The following is a 17,568-nucleotide window of genomic DNA, read 5'->3' as shown; positions in this document are numbered from 1 at the left end:
CTGACCGTGGGGAACCCTGTAATTCTGCAGATAATTGACATGAATAGATACTTATGAAGTTAAAGGTGCTGCTTACTATACGGCTCGAGCTCAAGCTCCGACGCAACAATCGTATTACCTCAAGCTGTGCCCATCCATGGGTGAAGGGAGGGGTGAAAAGAGAGTACTAGCAGGACGCCATGTGTTCCACATGACAGAAGAATTGGCATAAAAACCCCGTCAGTACCCTAATCTAATTGATTAACTCTTGCATGGAATTTTACTATCCTATTCCAATCCTTAAACCATCACACAGGGCCCCAACCTCCACTTGTTTCATCATGGACTTCACCAAGAATGTTATATCGCAGACTACATCCACCAACCTCAACACAAGCATCAAGGCCTTCAAGTCCTTGATCGAGAGCGACCCCAAGCTCTACAAGCTCACCACAGAAATGTTCACGCAAACCCGCCCGGGAGATCCAACCATCCCTAGCAACCTCGCTACCTTCATCATCCAGTTGAACAGCCTCGTTCGAAGTGCGCCCGTATTTTCTACCCAACGCTGGGCCAGCAGCCCCTTGACCAGGTTCATCGAGCCATACATTCGCACGCCATCCGGATACGAATTCTTCCTCAACGCAAAGGTCAACAATGCCTTCCATGACATCCTCAAGGACTGGGGCAAATTTCTCCGCAGCCCAGAATCAGCAGCCGTCCTAACCAGCGAGTCTAATGGCTGGTTCAGCCCCGATGCCCTCGCCAATATGCGCGATTTCGAGAAAACATTCGTATGCGACCCAAGCAAGCCCCACTGGGGGTTCAATTCCTGGGAGGAATTCTTCAACAGAGAGCTCCGTAAGGGTGCCCGACCAATTGCGGAGCCAGACAACCCCGGTGTCGTTTCTGCTGCTGTCGATGGGGTCACCTACAAATTCGCAACCAATATAAAAGCTAAAGATGAATACTGGCTCAAGGATCAGCTCTACTCACTCGAAGATATGCTTGATGAGGACCCGATCGCGGGGCAATTTGTCGGCGGTACGGTTCTCCAGGTATACCTTGAGCCTACTGGCTACCATCGGTGGCATGCGCCCGTCTCGGGAGTTGTCGTCAGAACTCTGGAGATACCTGGGATATTCTGCCCTGCTCAACGGGATAATACGAGTCTGGATGACTGGGTTTCCGAGTCCCAGGGCTATGCCGTGCATACGGCTACTAGACACCTGATATTCATCGAAACTGAAGATAAAGTGCTCGTGTGCTGCTTATTTGCGGGTATACTGGAACGTGGCTCGTGCGAGACGACGGTGCTACCTGGGGATTATGTAGAGAAGGGCCAGGAGCTTGGGATGTTCCATTTTGGGGGATTTTTGGGCCCCAGGTCAGGGTTAATTGGAAGGATACAGAAGATATGAAGGTTGGACAGGAGATAAGCCGGATATCTCTGGGTAAATTTAGTAGGGTATCTGAGTGAGGTTACAATGTACCCCAAAGCTTTCGTTGTACCAATCTGTGCGTCTGGTCTGGTTCTGGAAGGTATGGTCAATTTTAGTAATTGTTGAATGCTACGAGGGTACTGTACCTTTCCTTCTAGCCATCACAGGTTCAGAATGCCATGATTACTACTGCGATATTCATGCCAAACTGGGTGTGAACGTGAAAGCCGGCAGGTTATTTAATACTCCCGGTGCTTACTAGTATAATGGTGGACGATGGCCTTGCATTGAATGAAATCATAAAGAGATCAAATGGAGTGGTTTTCCGAATATATGCCTATCTCGCTATCTATTCATTCCAAGACATCGTTTTCGTATTTGTGGGGTACTACAATGGTTAGTGGAACCTTATGGATTTACAGGTACTTAACAGCTGCTTCGAACATATCTATAGAGACCGATCAGAACGCTCTCTCAATATGAACAAGAAGAACTTATTACGGCGATAATGCAATCTGCCTCCAAGAGCGGATGTTTCACCAACTCGACGTTCCAGAAGGGCCAAGCCTTCTGGCACATGCTTGTGCAAGAACTGTAGGTTGACAGCGCTCTAAATTGAGAGACAAGCCTTTGGATCAGGCTCCCAAATTTCCATTCAGCCCCTGGAGAGCCAACAATTGCAATCAACCAAATTAGATCCGACCCTATCAAAGCAGCTTCCCGGAAAGTGGCAGATCGACTAACCCTATCCCGGTCAAGCTTTACGCACTAGCCTGCCAAGCTCTGACTAATTGGGAAATTCAACTTCCTGTCTAGGAATGGCACCGGCAATTGTTTTGCTTGCTAGTCCAATAGGGGCTGGTTGTGTGGATCCTGATAACTCGAATCGGCAACCATCCCCGGGGAAGAAGTTGCTGACCCGAATAACCCTCAACAGCCAGTTGTCATTAGTGCTCTCTCCGAGTCAACTCGCCCCCAGGGACCCCCAAGTTTAATTGCGAACTCCTGTAATATTGCTGCGATGGAGTTGTGCTGCTTTAATTGGATCGTTCGACTGCATATCAGCAGATCCCCAACTCGCTTGCAACAGCATTACTGTCGGATGGCTCGGACCAACCGCTCAGCTGTCTCCTGAGCAGAGGCGAGAGGAAAATTCTTCCTCCTCCACGACACGAGCAAAACCAGTTTTCATGGGTGAAAAAAAAGACCCAGGTGGAGTCTATCGTGGCTACCAATAACCAGGCTCGACGAGAGACACCGTCTGGTGTCCCTTTTTCAGGGACCAATGGCAGATTGCCCCTATTTTTAAAAGTTGGGTTTGGGCCCTTGCCCCTGAAAGCTGCCTATAGTGGGATTAGCCCCCGCCGATGCCTCGGAGACTAAGTGCCGACTCGCTCCTTGATTGGCTGCCACCATCTTTGCTTCTGTGCTATCGATAGCTTGCTCGCTAGAAGCCAAAGAGGCACTTTTTTTTTATCTCCAGCGCTATAACTCCGTCAATGGGCTCCTTCTCCTTCCTGCCCGCCACGAGCCATGAACCTGAAACCATTCCTGTCATCCCTCCCCCAGGACAGCCACGAACCCGCCCATACCCATCCCGCACCCAAACCCACCAGCACCTGAGTCGGGTCACCCCAGACTCTGACCACCAATTCGATTACCACGCCCTCACAAACCTGCCGCCATGTTCTATCTTCGCCATGCCTGGCTCCTTGGGGCGCTAGCCGGCCTGGTGGCCGCCGATGAAACCGATTGCAACCCCATCAACAGCACATGCCCCGCCGACGCGGCGCTGTCCACAGAGCACACATGGTGGTTCAACCAGACGCTAGATGACAAGCTTTGGGATATGCAGACAGGAGAGATAGAGTACACGTCGGAAGGAGCAGAATTCAGCATCAAGACGGAAAACGCCTCCACCTTGTTGGTGTCGAACTTTTACATCTTTTTCGGTGTAATGGAGGCGCATGTCAAGATGGCCAAGGGTGCAGGTATCATCAGCAGCGTGATCCTGCAATCCGATGACTTGGACGAGATCGATTGGGAGTGGGTGGGATACAACACCAGCGAGGTGCAATCAGACTTCTTCGGAAAGGGAAATACAACGACAAGTGATCGCGGTGGCTACCATGCTGTATCGAACGCAGATACCGAGTTCCACAACTACACTACTTACTGGGACAAGGATCGTCTGGAGTGGTGGATTGATGGCGAACTGAGGCGCACGGTCAACTACTCTGAACCTCTCACCGTATATGGCAAGAACTACCCCCAAACGCCGTGCAGAGTCAAGGTCAGCAACTGGCCTGTGGGTATTGCGTCGCAATCGATAGGAAACATCGAATGGGGTGGTGGTTTGGTCAACTGGACCGACGTCCCCTTTACTATGACGGTGCAGAAAATCCGTGTCCAGGATTTCTCCTCGGGCAAGGAGTACAAATACATCGGTCACAATGGCTCTTACGAGAGTATTGAGATTGTTAGGTAAGTCCTTATTCGTTGGTGCCCGTCGCCGAGGTAAAGGATTATTCATCTAACTGCCCTTGTCTATAGTGGAAACTCCACTGCCGCCAAAGAAATCTCGAAGAAACCCGCCGAGACGCTTGCCCAGAAATGGGACAAACTGGGCACAGCAGCCCACATTGGCGTCTACTGCGGTGCCGCTGCCTTCGCCGCTCTCTGTATCGCCGGCTTTGTCCTTTACTTCCTGCGCCAGCGCCGCCAAGGTCGTCTCGAGCGCGCTCTTGGTGAAGGTCAGGGTACTGCCGCGGACCCGACCGAGATGGAAACGTACAAAAAGCAATGGAGACAAAGCGACTGGACGGCTCGTCGTGGGTACCAAGCAGTTGGACAATAGCCTAACCCTGCTATCTGCTCGTGGTGTTGTGCGGAATGTTTTACGATGGGTGAAGCACGTCGATTTGTTCTCTTTTCTCCTTTTTTTACCCATACTTGGATACCGACTGTCCATTGCGAAACACTTGTACTTGTTACATTATTATTTTTGAGATATATATTGAGCGATTCAATGCGTGGTCTATTTATAAAGACTTGTTATTTATATTTTTGTATATAGACGGAGCGAATTATCGATCATAGAGCAATTAATGTACATTATTGGGAATACACTACCATCAAAAATTTTTCTAGTACGCAATCCAGCTGGATGCACAGACAGCGCGATCTCGCCCTAAGGACAATTTGTTAGTTGGCGGCACTCTGCAGACATAGCCACACGATACATCCAATGATCTACGCTCCACTCTCATGCAAGGAGGTTAGGTTTGGATTGCTTGCCACGCAAGAAACTATACCCGGTTTTGCGCGTCTGACTATCCAGACTACTGTACCTGGTAGGTAAGTCGAGCAGGCTTGTCAGTCCCCCTCGCTTAACAGGCACATTGTCATATAATGATAGATTTCCATGCTTTATCCGCATTTACATAGACCCCATGGCTAGACTGTATATGAGACAATCCAACAATCTAGAAGTATGCACCAAGCAGGAGCGGTGAAAGTCCAGGCTCAATGGACATCTGCAACGTCACCACCCATCTAGTAAATTACTGAGACAGACATATACATCTCATATAGTAGTAACTATCCCCAGTTCCCACATATTCTCCCATCGTAGAACCCAACAACCCAACCCACTCAACCATGACAATCGAGACCAAAACCATCACCGTCTTCGGTGCAACCGGTATTTAAGCCCCCTTACCCTCTCTCTCCCCTATACCCAAAACTAAATACTTACCCACCCAGGCCGCCAAGGCAGCTCCGTCGTGCGCTCGCTCGTGCAAAACCCTACTTTTCACGTCCGCGCCATAACCAGGAACCCATCGTCGAGCAAAGCCAATGAACTGGCTTCCCTGGGCGCAGAGCTAGTCAAAGCCGATGGGTTCAACCGACAGGAACTCCAGCAGGCGTTTTCGGGTAGTTGGGGGGCGTTTGTGAATACGAATTCGGAGGATCCGGTTTGTCCTACTTTTACTTATATGACTGGAGCAATGATACTAGCTAAGGCATATATTAGGAACTAGAAGCCAAAGGCCTCAACGACGCCGACCTAGGCAGCAACATCATCGAATGCGCCGCTTTATCCGGCGTGCAGCATCTAGTGTATAGCTCTGGTCTTGCGATATCAGAAATGACGAATGGGGCAGTGAAATGTCCTGGTCTTGATTGTGAGTATCACAAACGCAAACAGACATCCATCCACAAACCAATTTATATCTCCATTGACTAGACTAACGACAGAGAACACAGTAAAAATCCAAGTCGAGCGACAAGCCTACACCACCAAGGGCTTCAAAACCGTAACCCCCATCGTCGCCGCGTGGTTCATGGAGAACTGGCTCGAGCCAGACTACGCCAACTTATTCGGCGGATGGCCCACATTCCCTGACTCTGCGGGCTATCTAACATACAAGACGCCCTTCTGGGGCGGGAAAGAAGATTTCCCCTGGATCAGTATGAAAGATGACTTTGGGGATCTGGTTCATGGGGTTTTTGTTAACCCGTTGCGGTGGAATAGACGGCTGATTCAGGGGTCGAGTGATATTGTTTCATCGGCGGAGGTGGTGAATACGTTTGTTTCTGGTGAGTTCAAATCTTGATCTGTTCTGTGATGAGTGGTTGGGGTGGATGCTGACGGTGATGGGTATAGTGACGGGCAAGAAAGCCCGGTATGAGGTTCTGGCGGACCCGAATGACATGAATACGAAGGGGGAATATTGGCGTGAGCAGGAGCGGGATGTTTTTATTTATTCGCAGTTTAGGGATGGGGAGTACTTCGGTAATGGGCCTACGGAGATTCAAACTGCTGCGGCGTTGAAGAAGGCGGCGTTTAAGGCCAAGGGGGAGAAGGGGAGGGAGACGCTTATTACTGTGAGGGAGTTTATGGAGAGGGAGTTTGCCAAGGTGTAGAAGAGATGACTATACTATGTCAGAAACTGGATATGCAGAGTTACTTGCGTAACGATAGAGAGCTGGTTGTCTTTATCCCTTGCACTTTTGGCGTATGCTTTATGCGCGGGTTGGAGTAGCGGTGAATTTGCTTGCATCGTAACTCATCATACCATCCTAGTTTACCAATAGAACTATCTGCAAGGGAGTGAGGCTAGGTAGGGTTTCCCGGAGTCTGATACCTATTGAGGGACTTGGTTAGTTGTGGCTGGAAGCAAGTTCTCTTAACCGAGTATTTGATCTGTAAAATAATGCGATAAATAACATTGTACATAGCTATACACGCTTCCACCACTGAATCCTACTAGACATTGTCTCTTCTCCTCAACATTTATTCCAAAACCTATTTGACCCCTCAAAGCAAATAAATGTTAGCAAGTGCTACAACCAACCAATCCACTAACCTAGCAAGAAGCCACCGAAGGGTAGTTCTTGCAAGCAGTAGACTTCTTTCCCCCAGTAACCTTCACATCGTCCCAAGTCCAGTCTGAGCAGCTACCAGATCCGCAAAGGAGATAGATATCAGTAGCCTTACTATCCACAGTACCAGTCACGCTCTCCAACTTGACATCTGTAATAGTGACACCGTTCGTGGGCTTGCCCGTAGGCTTGCCATCCTCGTAATCCTGCTGGATAACGACGCCGTAATCGGAGATGCCGGACATGACAATGTTGGAGTACGTGATCTCAGACACGGAACCAGTGGCACCAGAGACGGTCTTAATTCGGACGGCGTTCTCGGAATTGCTCACGGTGGAGTGCTCGATAGTGACGTTCTTGACAACGTTGTTGGAGCGGCCGCCGACAGAACCGATGGAGAGACCGTGGCCGCCAATGCAGGTGCCGCCGGTGAACCAGATGTTCTATAGAATATCAACATACATGCAATTCGAATATATGTGCAAAGCTGCTTACCTCGCCAGAGTTGATCGCAAGACAGTCATCCTGGTTATGGACCCACGGTTTGATGATATTCACACCGACGGAGTTACCAACATCAAACGCATCAGTGTTGTGTCCACCCAGGCTATCACCGTCCGCGTTGTTGATGGTAATGTCAGTCAGAGTGATGTCATCCGCCTGAACACTGAACGCCATAAGGGGAGTGTTCTTGATATTCAATCCAGTAATGGACGAAGAGTCAAGGCCATGAGCGTAGAAGAACTTGGGCTTCTTCTTTCCGCTAGTCCCCTTGCCGTCCCACCACCGCGCACCGTCGCAGTTGATGAGATGACCTGAGGCACCAGTGACGGTGATATCTTTGCCACTCATGGAGATCAAGGGGCCTGCCCATTCTTCATAATCGAAGGTCGTGGTGCCCTCGAAGATGACCTTCGTACCGCTGGTGAGACCGGTCAGGTCGAGGGTGGTTCCAGCGGGGACTTCGATGTTGTCAAGAGTGATGGTAGAGCACCCTGCCTTGCCCGCTTTGGCAGCAGCAGCCGTCTTGAAGGTGCAGCTTCCCCGGGCTTCGATGGGGGAGGCAGAAGCGAGGGTGGCGCCGGCGGCTAGGCCGTAGGCCAGAAGAGAAGCAAAGGAGTGCATGGTCAATGATAGCGATAGAAAGAAAGGACAAAAAGAGTGTAATCGGTCTGATGTCAAATGAGTGTAGGATGATGAGCAAACTCACCTCAGCATCAGCAGGCATGAGGTTCTTATAGTCACAATTTCAGCGCATCTCTTCTGATCGGAAAGTCATAACTACCGACAGCCTCTGGAGAGATGCTGGTCCAGGGTTCATGTTTCACATTAAGATGTTGTCTCAAATGTTGCCTTTTTTTTAATAAACTTAAGTTCGACATGGTGGGCAACTAATATATATGAGCCGTGGTGGCTGATCAGCCGACGGGGTCCGCGGGTGACCGAACAGGTTCGCATGTCGATAAGAAGAACACAAAATGCCCTCTTGAGCGTAACATTATTGTCTAAGGTGGCCAGTCAAAGACAGGTTCATATATACCGCTGACTCGAGACATGGACGAGCAGTACTATAATTCGCCTTCACAAACAGCCATCAGTCTTGGAGGAAACGGGTGTCATCGTAGGCCTTAGGATCCAAGCCGGTTCTGCATTGTACGAGTACGAGATGGCAGCTATACTAATCCCAGTAAGGCTGTAGCTCGATATGCAGGGCCTGCGGCATTTATGGTGCCTTGCAAATTCCACCAATGAATGAATGATTCATAGAATCACTCTGTGCCAGATCCGGAGCGTGATCGGCTAGTCTGTAGTTAGTATTAATATCGGAGATTCGACATGAAACTAGTGCAACATCCATCCGTTCCTTCGACAGCTAGATCGGGAATAGTGTGCAGAGCTCGCTAATCAGGGTTGAAAGCTTGCCGGCAATAAGCAACCTGGAGTGGGGCCAGTCAAGAAGAGGAAAGAGAGGACAGGAAAGGAGGAAGCCATTGGCCAACGGTGAGCAAATCCGGCGGAATACACTGGCCACGCAGTGAATAGGGGGCGGTTCGTTGTAAGAAGGTCACATTCAAGCTTTTGTCTTTCGATACAGCTTGAGCAGGATTTTCCACCTGCAGCAACATTAACATGGTATTCTCAGTATCTCAGTGATGCTATCGAGCGCAAGTACTGACATACCTTGGATTGTATGCAATCCTCAGCCAGAATACACGGTAATCCTGGCGCAAAAAGGTCATGTCTGAGGCTGGTACATTGGAGGCAAACGGCGCCCCTTGATTTCCCTGCAGCTCAGGGGAACTATATTGACCCGTTTATTACTCTCTTCACAAATTGCACACCGGATAATGGCTTCGCTCTAACGCTCCTCCCGTCATTTTACAGAAGCAATCTATGTCGAGCATTCTTAGAAGGTAATCCTCCCAGCATCGAAATTACGCAGCCGTCCGTCAGGCAGGTCAACATGGGTGTTATTCCCTCCGCACTAAATGTCCTCCTAGGAACGAAACGAGTTGGGTCCTATTCAGGTTGGCTTTAATAAGCGGTTATTCGGGCATTATGAAGAGTTAGGAATCATACTACCATACAAACCCCAAACCTACCACTCATGCGGACTTACAACCCTCGAAAATTGCAGATATCAGTTGCTGACCGCGCAGAACGCGAGCACCGCGTCTTCCATCAACTCATTGTATGTTTCTGGATATTGAAATAGTCACCAATTACAGATTCAATGACACTGTTGAGAGCAAAAAGCGCGTTGTGTGAGATGTAAATCTCGAAGGGGTAGAGAGGAGAAAGCGGGAGAAGTGAGGATTGAGAGCCAAAGTCACGTTGTCTTCCAAATAAGGCTTACATTGCTTACATATTATCGCTTGCGTGAGGCTTCCTACTACCGGCTCTGCAACAGAGTCAGCCGGCATTCAAGCCTTCGGGTATACCTGGACTCGACTAATTTGATTCTGAGACAACTTTGGATGATAAATTTATTCCATGCTGCGACTGGTTTCATACAGTGTTTGACCCACTGTAACTACTGTAATCGAATGTAAATACACCATGATGCCTATGTACATGCCCGATAATATGACACGATACAGCTCAACCACCCTTGTGGATAGTCCTCCAAGCAAATTCCATAATGACAGCCAGTCCTTGGTAAAGTTCAAGCGAAGAACACCCGCCAGCAAACGGGACACGCATTGTGATACTCAAGAAACCAGGTCTCAAGGCACTGTCGATGAAAGACATGCTTACAGGGCAATGCATGTATCACATCTGCTTTGTTCACGGTTTCGAGGCATATTGCACTATATTTGCCGACATAATATCTGTTAGTGTCTGCTTGGATAGGGTCACGTTCAATCATAGCAATCGTCAGGAACTGAATGTGAAGAATGGACCAACCAGATGCTACTTTCCCAATCCCTACTTAATAAGGGACTCCGCTCATGACAGACAGTTGAGTTATACCACGAATCATAGCGCTTGAGGGGCGCGACGCGGTTAAGGGATTTCAGGCGCTGGAGTGAGTTCCAAGCGGCTGTATGGTCCGGGGTTGTGGCAGGCGTAGAGGTGAAGTCGAGAGTGCCATAGGCAATACAGTAGGATTTCAGAAGAAGACTATAGCACCATGTTATCCAATTTTAGTACAGCTTCTATCAGATAGGAGGAGCGAGGTAGAAGCTGGAATTATACCAGATCGCAGTGATTATGTACACGCTCAGACACAGGATAAGAAGGATTTGGAGTTGAAGCGCTTTGTCGGGAACTGGTGGTTCTCCAGGTTCTGGGTATGGAGTCTGTTCTGCGCCTGACTCTGCCATTTTTCTTGATTGCTCCTCTTCTGGGATTTCTACCCTGTATAGTACGAATTACTTAGGGTGTCTTCAAGGGGATGAGAGCGAGGAATATATCGTTCCATAGGGAGGTCCATCAATATAACAGGCCTGGGGGACATGGTCTTGCGGCCGAAAGAATGCCGAAATCAGAGAAATCTCACGAGGATGTTAGAAGAAAGAGGAAGGAGGAAATGCGGGGGGGTAGGGTTTTCTGGGGGGGTGGAGCATGGGCCGACCATGAAATAAAGCCAGCCGGGTACCTTCTGCCTTGTGCTTCCAGGGGAGCATCACAAATAAACTTTTGGTGTCTGATCCCACTAATCATGGCAGTAAGCCTGGGTGGTCATAGTGACGCGCTCATTTCCAGCTGTCAATGCAGTAGGAGCCTGTTGTTGGGCATTTACAGTATGCAGAACAGTCAGGCCACATGGTAAGATCCTCGTCTCAGGCAGATGGAGGAAGATCTCCGATATCAGCAGCTATACGCATCACGCTAATTAGACTTTCTATAGCCACGTCTAGGCCTCTCCAAATAATCTAAAAGCATGACAGGCCCAGGAATGATCTTCGACCCTCTGTGGTCCCTACATCTCAAACCAACTATAACTATTTGATTGATTTCTCAATACTGCACCTTTCAACAGCCAAAGATCCCACAATGCCTCCCAAAATTCCCGAACACCTCTATCATGTCCTCTTAACCATCACTCGCCTCAACAAGAACCCCAATAATCTCGTCGAAATCCTCCGTATCCCTGGAACTTACACCAGTCTACTCGCCGCCAAAGCCGCGGCGCACAGCTGTCTCTACGACGCCGGCTACGAGCGTGACTTCTTTCCAACCTATGAAACCAGCGCCCACATTTTCGAACAAGAGAACCTGCCCGATCGCACAGGACTCGCCATTTACGCCGTTGCGCCAGACGGCACCACCTTCCGCGTCCGCATCGATACCACACAGAACAAGCTTCAGCTGACCACCGATCTCGACGATGGCCGTATCTCTATCCCGCTATTTTACGTCGTGCAGGCGAATGTAGAATATGATGCCATCGAGGGGGAAAGCACAGTGCGGGAGGTAATAGTGCAGGGCACATTTACGGATTACATGCAAGCAAGGGAGTACGCGAAGGGAGTCTTGTTGTCGGAGAAAGATGGCATTCTGAAGGGCAGTTATGCGGCGTATGTGGAGGCCGGAGAGGGGGAACGGGATTGTGGATTTGGTGAAAATGTGGTAGTGCATGCGGCGTCAGACTATGGGGTGAACTATTTGGTCAGTGTAATCCGAAATCAGGAATTGGGCAGTGTGAGTTTGGCGGAGGCGGCGATGAGGATTGGTTGATTTGACGTTGTATTCGGCGCTGTACCTCCAATCTTTCCTAAGTAATATCCACTCCACGTACGTCCTATGACTCTTAGAAATATCCACTTGTTCACTGTCTCGCATCAGAATCTTCTGGATACGACAGTCACAAGCCTACTACCATCATGCCACCCGGCATACATTTCCAGGCGTGGAACCTCATCCATGGAACCGCACCCCCCAAGACCACCTTGACTTCCAACCCCACGCATCCCCGGATTTCCACTTAGTTTGGGACCCATATTCAAGACCCATCTCTTGATGCATGTCAGAAAGCAAAGGAAGGCGCATGCTCTCTCTAGGAGTTTCTATCCGAAATGACCCCGCGCGAGCCACCCGCGTACAAATGACAGCATCTCCCCCGACCACGCCATTCCAGTTTGCACGTTCCACCGCATACAATAATGTACAAATAAGACAGACCATCGCCAAGCAGCAATAACCATCGCAGCAAAGACACCAACGATGCTCAAACAAACCGCCCACATCCTCAGAACAGCCCCAACCATCACCAGATACCCAATCCACCATCTACGAAATCTACAAACAACAACACCAAGAGCAATGTCCCTCCTGCCACACCACCCCCGTCCCGTCCCCTCCCTCCTGCGCGCCTTCACAGACCTAGACAACTACCTCACGACATCCACCGCTACAGATTCTCTATTTGCAAACTCCCCGCGCTTTGACCTCCGCGAAACCAAAGATGCATATATCCTAGATGGCGACCTGCCTGGCGTCAAGAAAGAAGACGTCACGATCGAGTTCACCGACCCCAGCACGATGAACGTCAGGGGTCGCACTGTACGCAGTTCCGAGGGTGAGGATGGGAACTGGTGGTTCTCGGAGCGCACGATGGGAGAGTTCCGTCGCTCATTCAGTTTCCCGGCCAAGGTGGATCGGGAGCATGTGGATGCGAAGTTGACGGATGGGGTATTGTCGATTCAGGTGCCGAAGGTTGGGGGGGAGGTGGAGGAGGAGAGGAAGGTGATTGATATTAAGTAGTAGGGGCTACTGCATTCTTTGGGGTTAAGGAGGTTGGTGTGTGTATGATATGGGTTTAATTGTGCTCATGTTAGTCGGGGGTGAAGGAGGGAGAAGGTATTGGTGATATCTACTTTAAGTGTTCGTTGAAAGGCTTGTTTTGTTGAGTTGCAAGAGTGAGAATGGACATTATGCTTGTTAGCGCTATATAAATCATTTAAGATTTTTCTTTTGATAACAGTCGACGATTTATTGTAGGTGAAACAGTTTGGATAATTCAGTAGCGGGCTCCCATCGTGTTGACTTGAGGAGGGAGGGGTTTGGGGGACAGAAACACAACAAAGGAATGACATCATAACAAAAAGTGTTATTGCATGTACCCCACTCATGTGCCAAGCATGCCGGTGGAGAGATAGATGTTCGGGGCACACAGGAGGGAAAACCAAAAAGCAAAAAGATGGTCCCAGAGGGGCTCGAACCCTCGACTTTGACGTTATTAGCGTCACGCTCTAACCAACTGAGCTATGGGACCCAGTTGATGTATGTCGCATCGTACCTTTGTAATATATCTTAACGCAACATCAATGTGCCAAAACGTTCCCCCCACAGGTTTCGAGAGTTGCTCATGGCTTGAGTCTCGGCATTATACTACAACAACCCAGTCATCTATAGCAGCTGCATCAGTATTCTCCCTTCGCACCTTTGCAAACTACTAGTTTTGATAATACTCATATTGTATTAAGAGCTCATTGTCAAAAGTAAGTGGGCTTTTCCTAATATCCACTTCTCCTATCAGGTGGTTGATAAGATAAATTTCCGTCTTCTATGCCATCAGTACTCACACCACAATATTATAAATGATGTGCTCCTGAGCCACTGACAAGTGAGTCAGGATGTAACTAACAATTTGTCTAAACAAATTTCCACGGAGAGAAAATCAGCCTCAAACCCAAGCCAGTGCCTAGGGATTCTTCTAAACCTGCAGGCCGCTAATGCTATAATAGGATTACCGCCGTCAATACCTCACTGTCGGCAGATGACTACCATATCAGGGGGTGGTCACTGATATTGAGCCTCCTGGCACATGAACTGCTGCAAAGCAATGACCGCGACGCAATGCCATCGGTCGCGTGCAATCCCATGACCAACTACTATAAATGGGACTTACGCCATTTATATTTTCCTCTATACTCTATCTTCCTTCCCCGTTTACCCCACTTCCTTTGGTCCAGGAACGCACTCTTGGCATCAAACCTGCCAGCACAATACACTTAAGCTGACGGCGACTCACCTTTGGTCACTTGACCCAAAGATTTATAACCCCTCATGTGCTACATGAGATATTTCAACCAGACACACCTAGTTGTAACGAAACTATGACCAATCGCGTGGGATTGACTTTCTCCGCGATGTCTATCACACATGCCGTCCGTTGACGATCCCGTATCGCCCTTTGCACAGGACGGAGGATTCCTTATCCCGTTAGGCGGAATTGTTATCAGAGCACCAATAACAGCCCTGAGCTATATCTCCAAACTGATACGGAATGGCCATATAAAGCTGGAGATAAAGCCAGCCCCTGATATCTTATATTTTGAGGCACCCCCATCCTGGCCTCCTATGTCAGACAGACATCTCAAAAAGACCTGGCGATTGGCATGCACGCTAGTCGGAACCTGGCGATATTCTCAAAATAGCCGAGGTCGGGGAAAGAAGGTTCAGTCAGTCATCCGTACAGACGCTCAGTGGTCGAAAAGCAGCTAACTTGTTTGAACAGGGCATCGTATCCGTGCCGTTCGCAGATCTCAATGCAGATTGCGTTGGCCAAGCCAGACGTGGGCTGCAATTGCCTAAGCTTCGCTGTCACGGATTTGGGATGATTGACAAACATGCTGCACCATTACTGATTGAGATATGAGTTGCGTTCTGCTTACATCGCCTAATTAGACACGATCGGGATGCTCCTAGCTGCTTCACCCCCAGCTCTCTCTTGCGATATCGGACAACAGCAACATCAAAAGCATTGTTATCTAAATTATGGGGCACCACCAGCGTCTCTTTATCTATTTATCTCCCACGCTGGCCATTACCAAATTCAATGAGGCTTCTGGGGGTGTCTTGGCGGCCCAGTGACTCCCGACTGGCTGTTGACCCGAGGTCCAACAACCCCATCGGCCGGATCCGATGGAAGGGCAGCCGGCAGGTGGAGAAAAGTCCAACGACGATCTCAAATTGTCCAGCGGGGAAGACACACGCCTGCCAGCTTGGCGATCGATGCCTGTTCTCTTGCGATCCTTTGACTTTGGCACTGCTTCGGTTACAGGAGTCCTATTCTAGTCCGAAATGCCCAAGTCCACGCGACAGACGGGCGCCGCCGATGGCCGACCCATATGCAAATGCTTGGACGCCTTTTTATAAAATGTCCGCACCGGAGACCAGGGTTCAACGGCGTGAGCCAAGTCTAATTGATCATTACATGCGGGGACATCCTGGCTGATGTCGCGATCGTTGCATAGAATCTTCTACTGCATGTCTTAGCCATGCAACCATACTTCGGCCTACGCGGCGCTCTTTTGAATCGCGCCATCATCTGGCTGGTCGTCTGCCCGGCCTTTGTGTGCTATGGATACAACCAGGGAGTGACGGGGGGTCTCCTCACGCTGGAGTCGTTTGCGGAGACGTTTCCCCAGATGAACACTTTGACCACCACTGGGGCCCAGCAGCACTACAACTCCACCATTCAGGGTAGGCACTCTGCTCGCTGCTCATAAATGCTTCCCATTCTAACATTCCACAGGTACGGTGGTCGCTCTGTATACTGTCGGCGGCATATTCGGATCACTATCATGCATCTACCTCGGCGATCTCCTCGGCCGGAAAAAGGTGATCTTTATCACCTCCGCCATATCGATAATCGGGGCCCTGCTGATGGCCACTTCTTTCGGACTGGCTCAATTCATCGTGGCACGTGTTGTGCTTGGATTGGGAACGGGCGGTTATGTTGCAACCGTGCCCGTGTGGCAGGCCGAGATCTCACAGGCGGGCAAGCGAGGCGCCCATGTAGTGACAGACGGTATCTTCATTGGGGCGGGCATTACAATATCGCTGTGGATTGACTTCGGATTCTACTTCGTCACGGGTAACTCCGTGTCGTGGCGGTTCCCGCTCGCCTTCCAGATCGTTCTGTCGCTGATGGTGATGGCCTTCATCATATTCTTCCCAGAGTCACCCCGGTGGCTGGTAAAGCGGAATCGGACCGAGGAGGCCCGTGAAATCCTGGCCGCGCTGGCAGATGTCGACCCCAACGACGAAAGCATCACCCTGGCTATGCGCGACATTGAACGGTCGCTGGCACTCTCGGGATCTGGATCGTGGAAGGACATGCTGAGCATGGGCGAACAGCGACTCTTCCATCGGACGGTGCTGGCTGCGGCAGGCCAGATGTTCCAGCAGATGTGCGGAATCAATCTCATCACATTTTACGCCACGACCATTTTCCAACAATATCTAGGCCTGGATGCCATACCATCACGCATTCTGGCTGCCGCCATGTGCCTCACTCAGCCACTGGGTGGATTTCTCGCTTTCTTCACAATTGATCGGCTCGGTCGGCGAGTTCTGATGCTATGGAGTGCCGTGGGCATGTCCGCCTCGATGGCTATCTTAGCCGGAACAACGTCTCGATCTGATGATACCGCAGCGCTGGTCGTAGCGGTGGTGTTCCTCTTCGTGTTCGAGTTCATCTTCACCGTGGGATACTCGGGGTTGACTTTCCTGTACGCTACGGAGGTCGCACCACTGCAGCTGCGAGCGGCCATCAGTGCAGTTTCAACAGCTGCCGTGTGGACCTTCAACTTCCTCCTAGCTGAAGTAACCCCGGTGGGCTTCGATACGATCGGATACCAATACTACATCATCTTCGCGGTGTTGAACGCAGTGATCGTGCCGACCGTGTACTTCTTCTTCCCGGAGACCAATGGTCGGTCGCTGGAGGAGATTGACGAAATCTTCCTGCAGTCGAAGAGCGTGTTTGACCCACCGCGACTGGCAAGGACGTTGCCGCGGATGCATCTGGCAGAGGTGGTGGATGATCCGGAGGAGGTGGCCGATGCGAAGGTGGGCAAGAGTTGACGGTAATGACTGATGATTATGACATGCTTGATTGAGGATCATATAGCTTTTGAAATTAGTTAAATTGGACATGTTTTGTACGCATCCCTTGCTTCTTTCCAGCTATTGTTCACTGTAGATAGGTCGGTCACCTGACCGGATGTGGTGCTCAATTTGTTTCTGTTTGACGGGTTTGGATCTCGACTTCGCCAACTTCAATTTCAGTTCCATGTCACCTTCACCATTCCCTTCCATGTCTCCTCCCGATCCGTCTATCTTGGCTGTGCAAATGGCAACGTGAGATGGAAATGAACATACTTGGGATGCTCCGGGGAGAACAAAGAACCAGCCACAGCGTAAAGCTCGAGGCTTACGGAGCTCGTCTCACAATCATAAGGTTCGAACGGATGCAGAATCCCCTCACCAGATCAGTCTGAGACCAGGCCCAGACTGAATCTTC

General features: G+C 49.9%; 8 protein-coding genes and 1 non-coding gene across 9 annotated transcripts; 6 read left to right on the top strand and 3 right to left on the bottom strand.

Annotated features, from left to right (window-relative positions):
• The first annotated feature begins 288 nt into the window (after window positions 1–288).
• On the top strand, window positions 289–1,554 carry BO87DRAFT_445838 (phosphatidylserine decarboxylase family protein). Its single transcript, XM_025628182.1, has one exon. It carries the CDS (start codon window positions 321–323, stop codon window positions 1,398–1,400), a length of 1,080 nt encoding a protein of 359 aa, XP_025483547.1. The 5' UTR covers window positions 289–320; the 3' UTR covers window positions 1,401–1,554.
• A 1,330-nt stretch (window positions 1,555–2,884) lies between these two features.
• On the top strand, window positions 2,885–4,541 carry BO87DRAFT_373016 (glycoside hydrolase family 16 protein). Its single transcript, XM_025622434.1, has 2 exons — window positions 2,885–3,905; window positions 3,975–4,541. Exons 1-2 carry the CDS (start codon window positions 3,106–3,108, stop codon window positions 4,276–4,278), a joined length of 1,104 nt encoding a protein of 367 aa, XP_025483546.1. The 5' UTR covers window positions 2,885–3,105; the 3' UTR covers window positions 4,279–4,541.
• A 518-nt stretch (window positions 4,542–5,059) lies between these two features.
• Window positions 5,060–6,408, top strand: BO87DRAFT_445832 (NmrA/HSCARG family protein). Its single transcript, XM_025628181.1, has 5 exons — window positions 5,060–5,124; window positions 5,187–5,398; window positions 5,458–5,608; window positions 5,691–6,023; window positions 6,091–6,408. The coding sequence occupies exons 1-5, from the start codon at window positions 5,082–5,084 to the stop codon at window positions 6,348–6,350; spliced, it is 999 nt and encodes a 332-aa protein (XP_025483545.1). The 5' UTR covers window positions 5,060–5,081; the 3' UTR covers window positions 6,351–6,408.
• Window positions 6,409–6,635: 227 nt separating this feature from the next.
• On the bottom strand, window positions 6,636–8,161 carry BO87DRAFT_350639 (glycoside hydrolase family 28 protein). Its single transcript, XM_025621086.1, has 2 exons — window positions 7,305–8,161; window positions 6,636–7,252 (listed from the first exon to the last, which is right to left on the bottom strand). Exons 1-2 carry the CDS (start codon window positions 7,932–7,934, stop codon window positions 6,794–6,796), a joined length of 1,089 nt encoding a protein of 362 aa, XP_025483544.1. The 5' UTR covers window positions 7,935–8,161; the 3' UTR covers window positions 6,636–6,793.
• Window positions 8,162–9,806: 1,645 nt separating this feature from the next.
• BO87DRAFT_162080 (uncharacterized protein) lies at window positions 9,807–10,807 on the bottom strand. Its single transcript, XM_025618255.1, has 3 exons — window positions 10,509–10,807; window positions 10,218–10,433; window positions 9,807–10,120 (listed from the first exon to the last, which is right to left on the bottom strand). Exons 1-3 carry the CDS (start codon window positions 10,634–10,636, stop codon window positions 9,976–9,978), a joined length of 489 nt encoding a protein of 162 aa, XP_025483543.1. The 5' UTR covers window positions 10,637–10,807; the 3' UTR covers window positions 9,807–9,975.
• A 502-nt stretch (window positions 10,808–11,309) lies between these two features.
• On the top strand, window positions 11,310–12,362 carry BO87DRAFT_445826 (uncharacterized protein; the record flags this gene model as incomplete). Its single annotated transcript, XM_025628180.1, has 2 exons — window positions 11,310–11,957; window positions 12,071–12,362. 2 exons carry the CDS (start codon window positions 11,310–11,312, stop codon window positions 12,242–12,244), a joined length of 822 nt encoding a protein of 273 aa, XP_025483542.1. The 3' UTR covers window positions 12,245–12,362.
• Window positions 12,363–12,578: 216 nt separating this feature from the next.
• BO87DRAFT_299985 (Hsp20/alpha crystallin family protein) lies at window positions 12,579–13,019 on the top strand (the record flags this gene model as incomplete). The annotated part of the gene is made up of 1 exon (XM_025619118.1): window positions 12,579–13,019. One exon carries the CDS (start codon window positions 12,579–12,581, stop codon window positions 13,017–13,019), a length of 441 nt encoding a protein of 146 aa, XP_025483541.1.
• Window positions 13,020–13,456: 437 nt separating this feature from the next.
• Window positions 13,457–13,530, bottom strand: BO87DRAFT_t55. The gene has a single exon. It is a non-coding gene; the product is annotated as a tRNA-Ile (tRNA).
• A 2,008-nt stretch (window positions 13,531–15,538) lies between these two features.
• On the top strand, window positions 15,539–17,129 carry BO87DRAFT_299831 (putative MFS sugar transporter; the record flags this gene model as incomplete). Its single annotated transcript, XM_025619106.1, has 2 exons — window positions 15,539–15,743; window positions 15,796–17,129. 2 exons carry the CDS (start codon window positions 15,539–15,541, stop codon window positions 17,127–17,129), a joined length of 1,539 nt encoding a protein of 512 aa, XP_025483540.1.
• Window positions 17,130–17,568: the final 439 nt, after the last annotated feature.

The sequence above is a fragment of the Aspergillus neoniger genome (genome assembly GCF_003184625.1).
Source record: "Aspergillus neoniger CBS 115656 unplaced genomic scaffold BO87scaffold_4, whole genome shotgun sequence".
Taxonomy (NCBI): Eukaryota; Fungi; Ascomycota; class Eurotiomycetes; order Eurotiales; family Aspergillaceae; genus Aspergillus; species Aspergillus neoniger.
This window is presented reverse-complemented; position numbering and strand designations above follow the sequence as displayed.

Coding starts and splice junctions, on each gene's coding strand:
- BO87DRAFT_445838 (XM_025628182.1), top strand. CDS start 321: ATGGACTTCACCAAGAATGTTATATCGCAGACTACATCCACCAACCTC.
- BO87DRAFT_373016 (XM_025622434.1), top strand. CDS start 3,106: ATGTTCTATCTTCGCCATGCCTGGCTCCTTGGGGCGCTAGCCGGCCTG. Junction 3,906..3,974: donor GAGAGTATTGAGATTGTTAG/GTAAGTCCTTAT, acceptor CCTTGTCTATAG/TGGAAACTCCACTGCCGCCA.
- BO87DRAFT_445832 (XM_025628181.1), top strand. CDS start 5,082: ATGACAATCGAGACCAAAACCATCACCGTCTTCGGTGCAACCG. Junction 5,125..5,186: donor CACCGTCTTCGGTGCAACCG/GTATTTAAGCCC, acceptor TTACCCACCCAG/GCCGCCAAGGCAGCTCCGTC. Junction 6,024..6,090: donor GGTGAATACGTTTGTTTCTG/GTGAGTTCAAAT, acceptor TGATGGGTATAG/TGACGGGCAAGAAAGCCCGG.
- BO87DRAFT_350639 (XM_025621086.1), bottom strand. CDS start 7,934: ATGCACTCCTTTGCTTCTCTTCTGGCCTACGGCCTAGCCGCCGGCGCC. Junction 7,253..7,304: donor TTGCGATCAACTCTGGCGAG/GTAAGCAGCTTT, acceptor GATATTCTATAG/AACATCTGGTTCACCGGCGG.
- BO87DRAFT_162080 (XM_025618255.1), bottom strand. CDS start 10,636: ATGGCAGAGTCAGGCGCAGAACAGACTCCATACCCAGAACCTGGAGAA. Junction 10,434..10,508: donor TACATAATCACTGCGATCTG/GTATAATTCCAG, acceptor ATGGTGCTATAG/TCTTCTTCTGAAATCCTACT. Junction 10,121..10,217: donor GATTGGGAAAGTAGCATCTG/GTTGGTCCATTC, acceptor CGGCAAATATAG/TGCAATATGCCTCGAAACCG.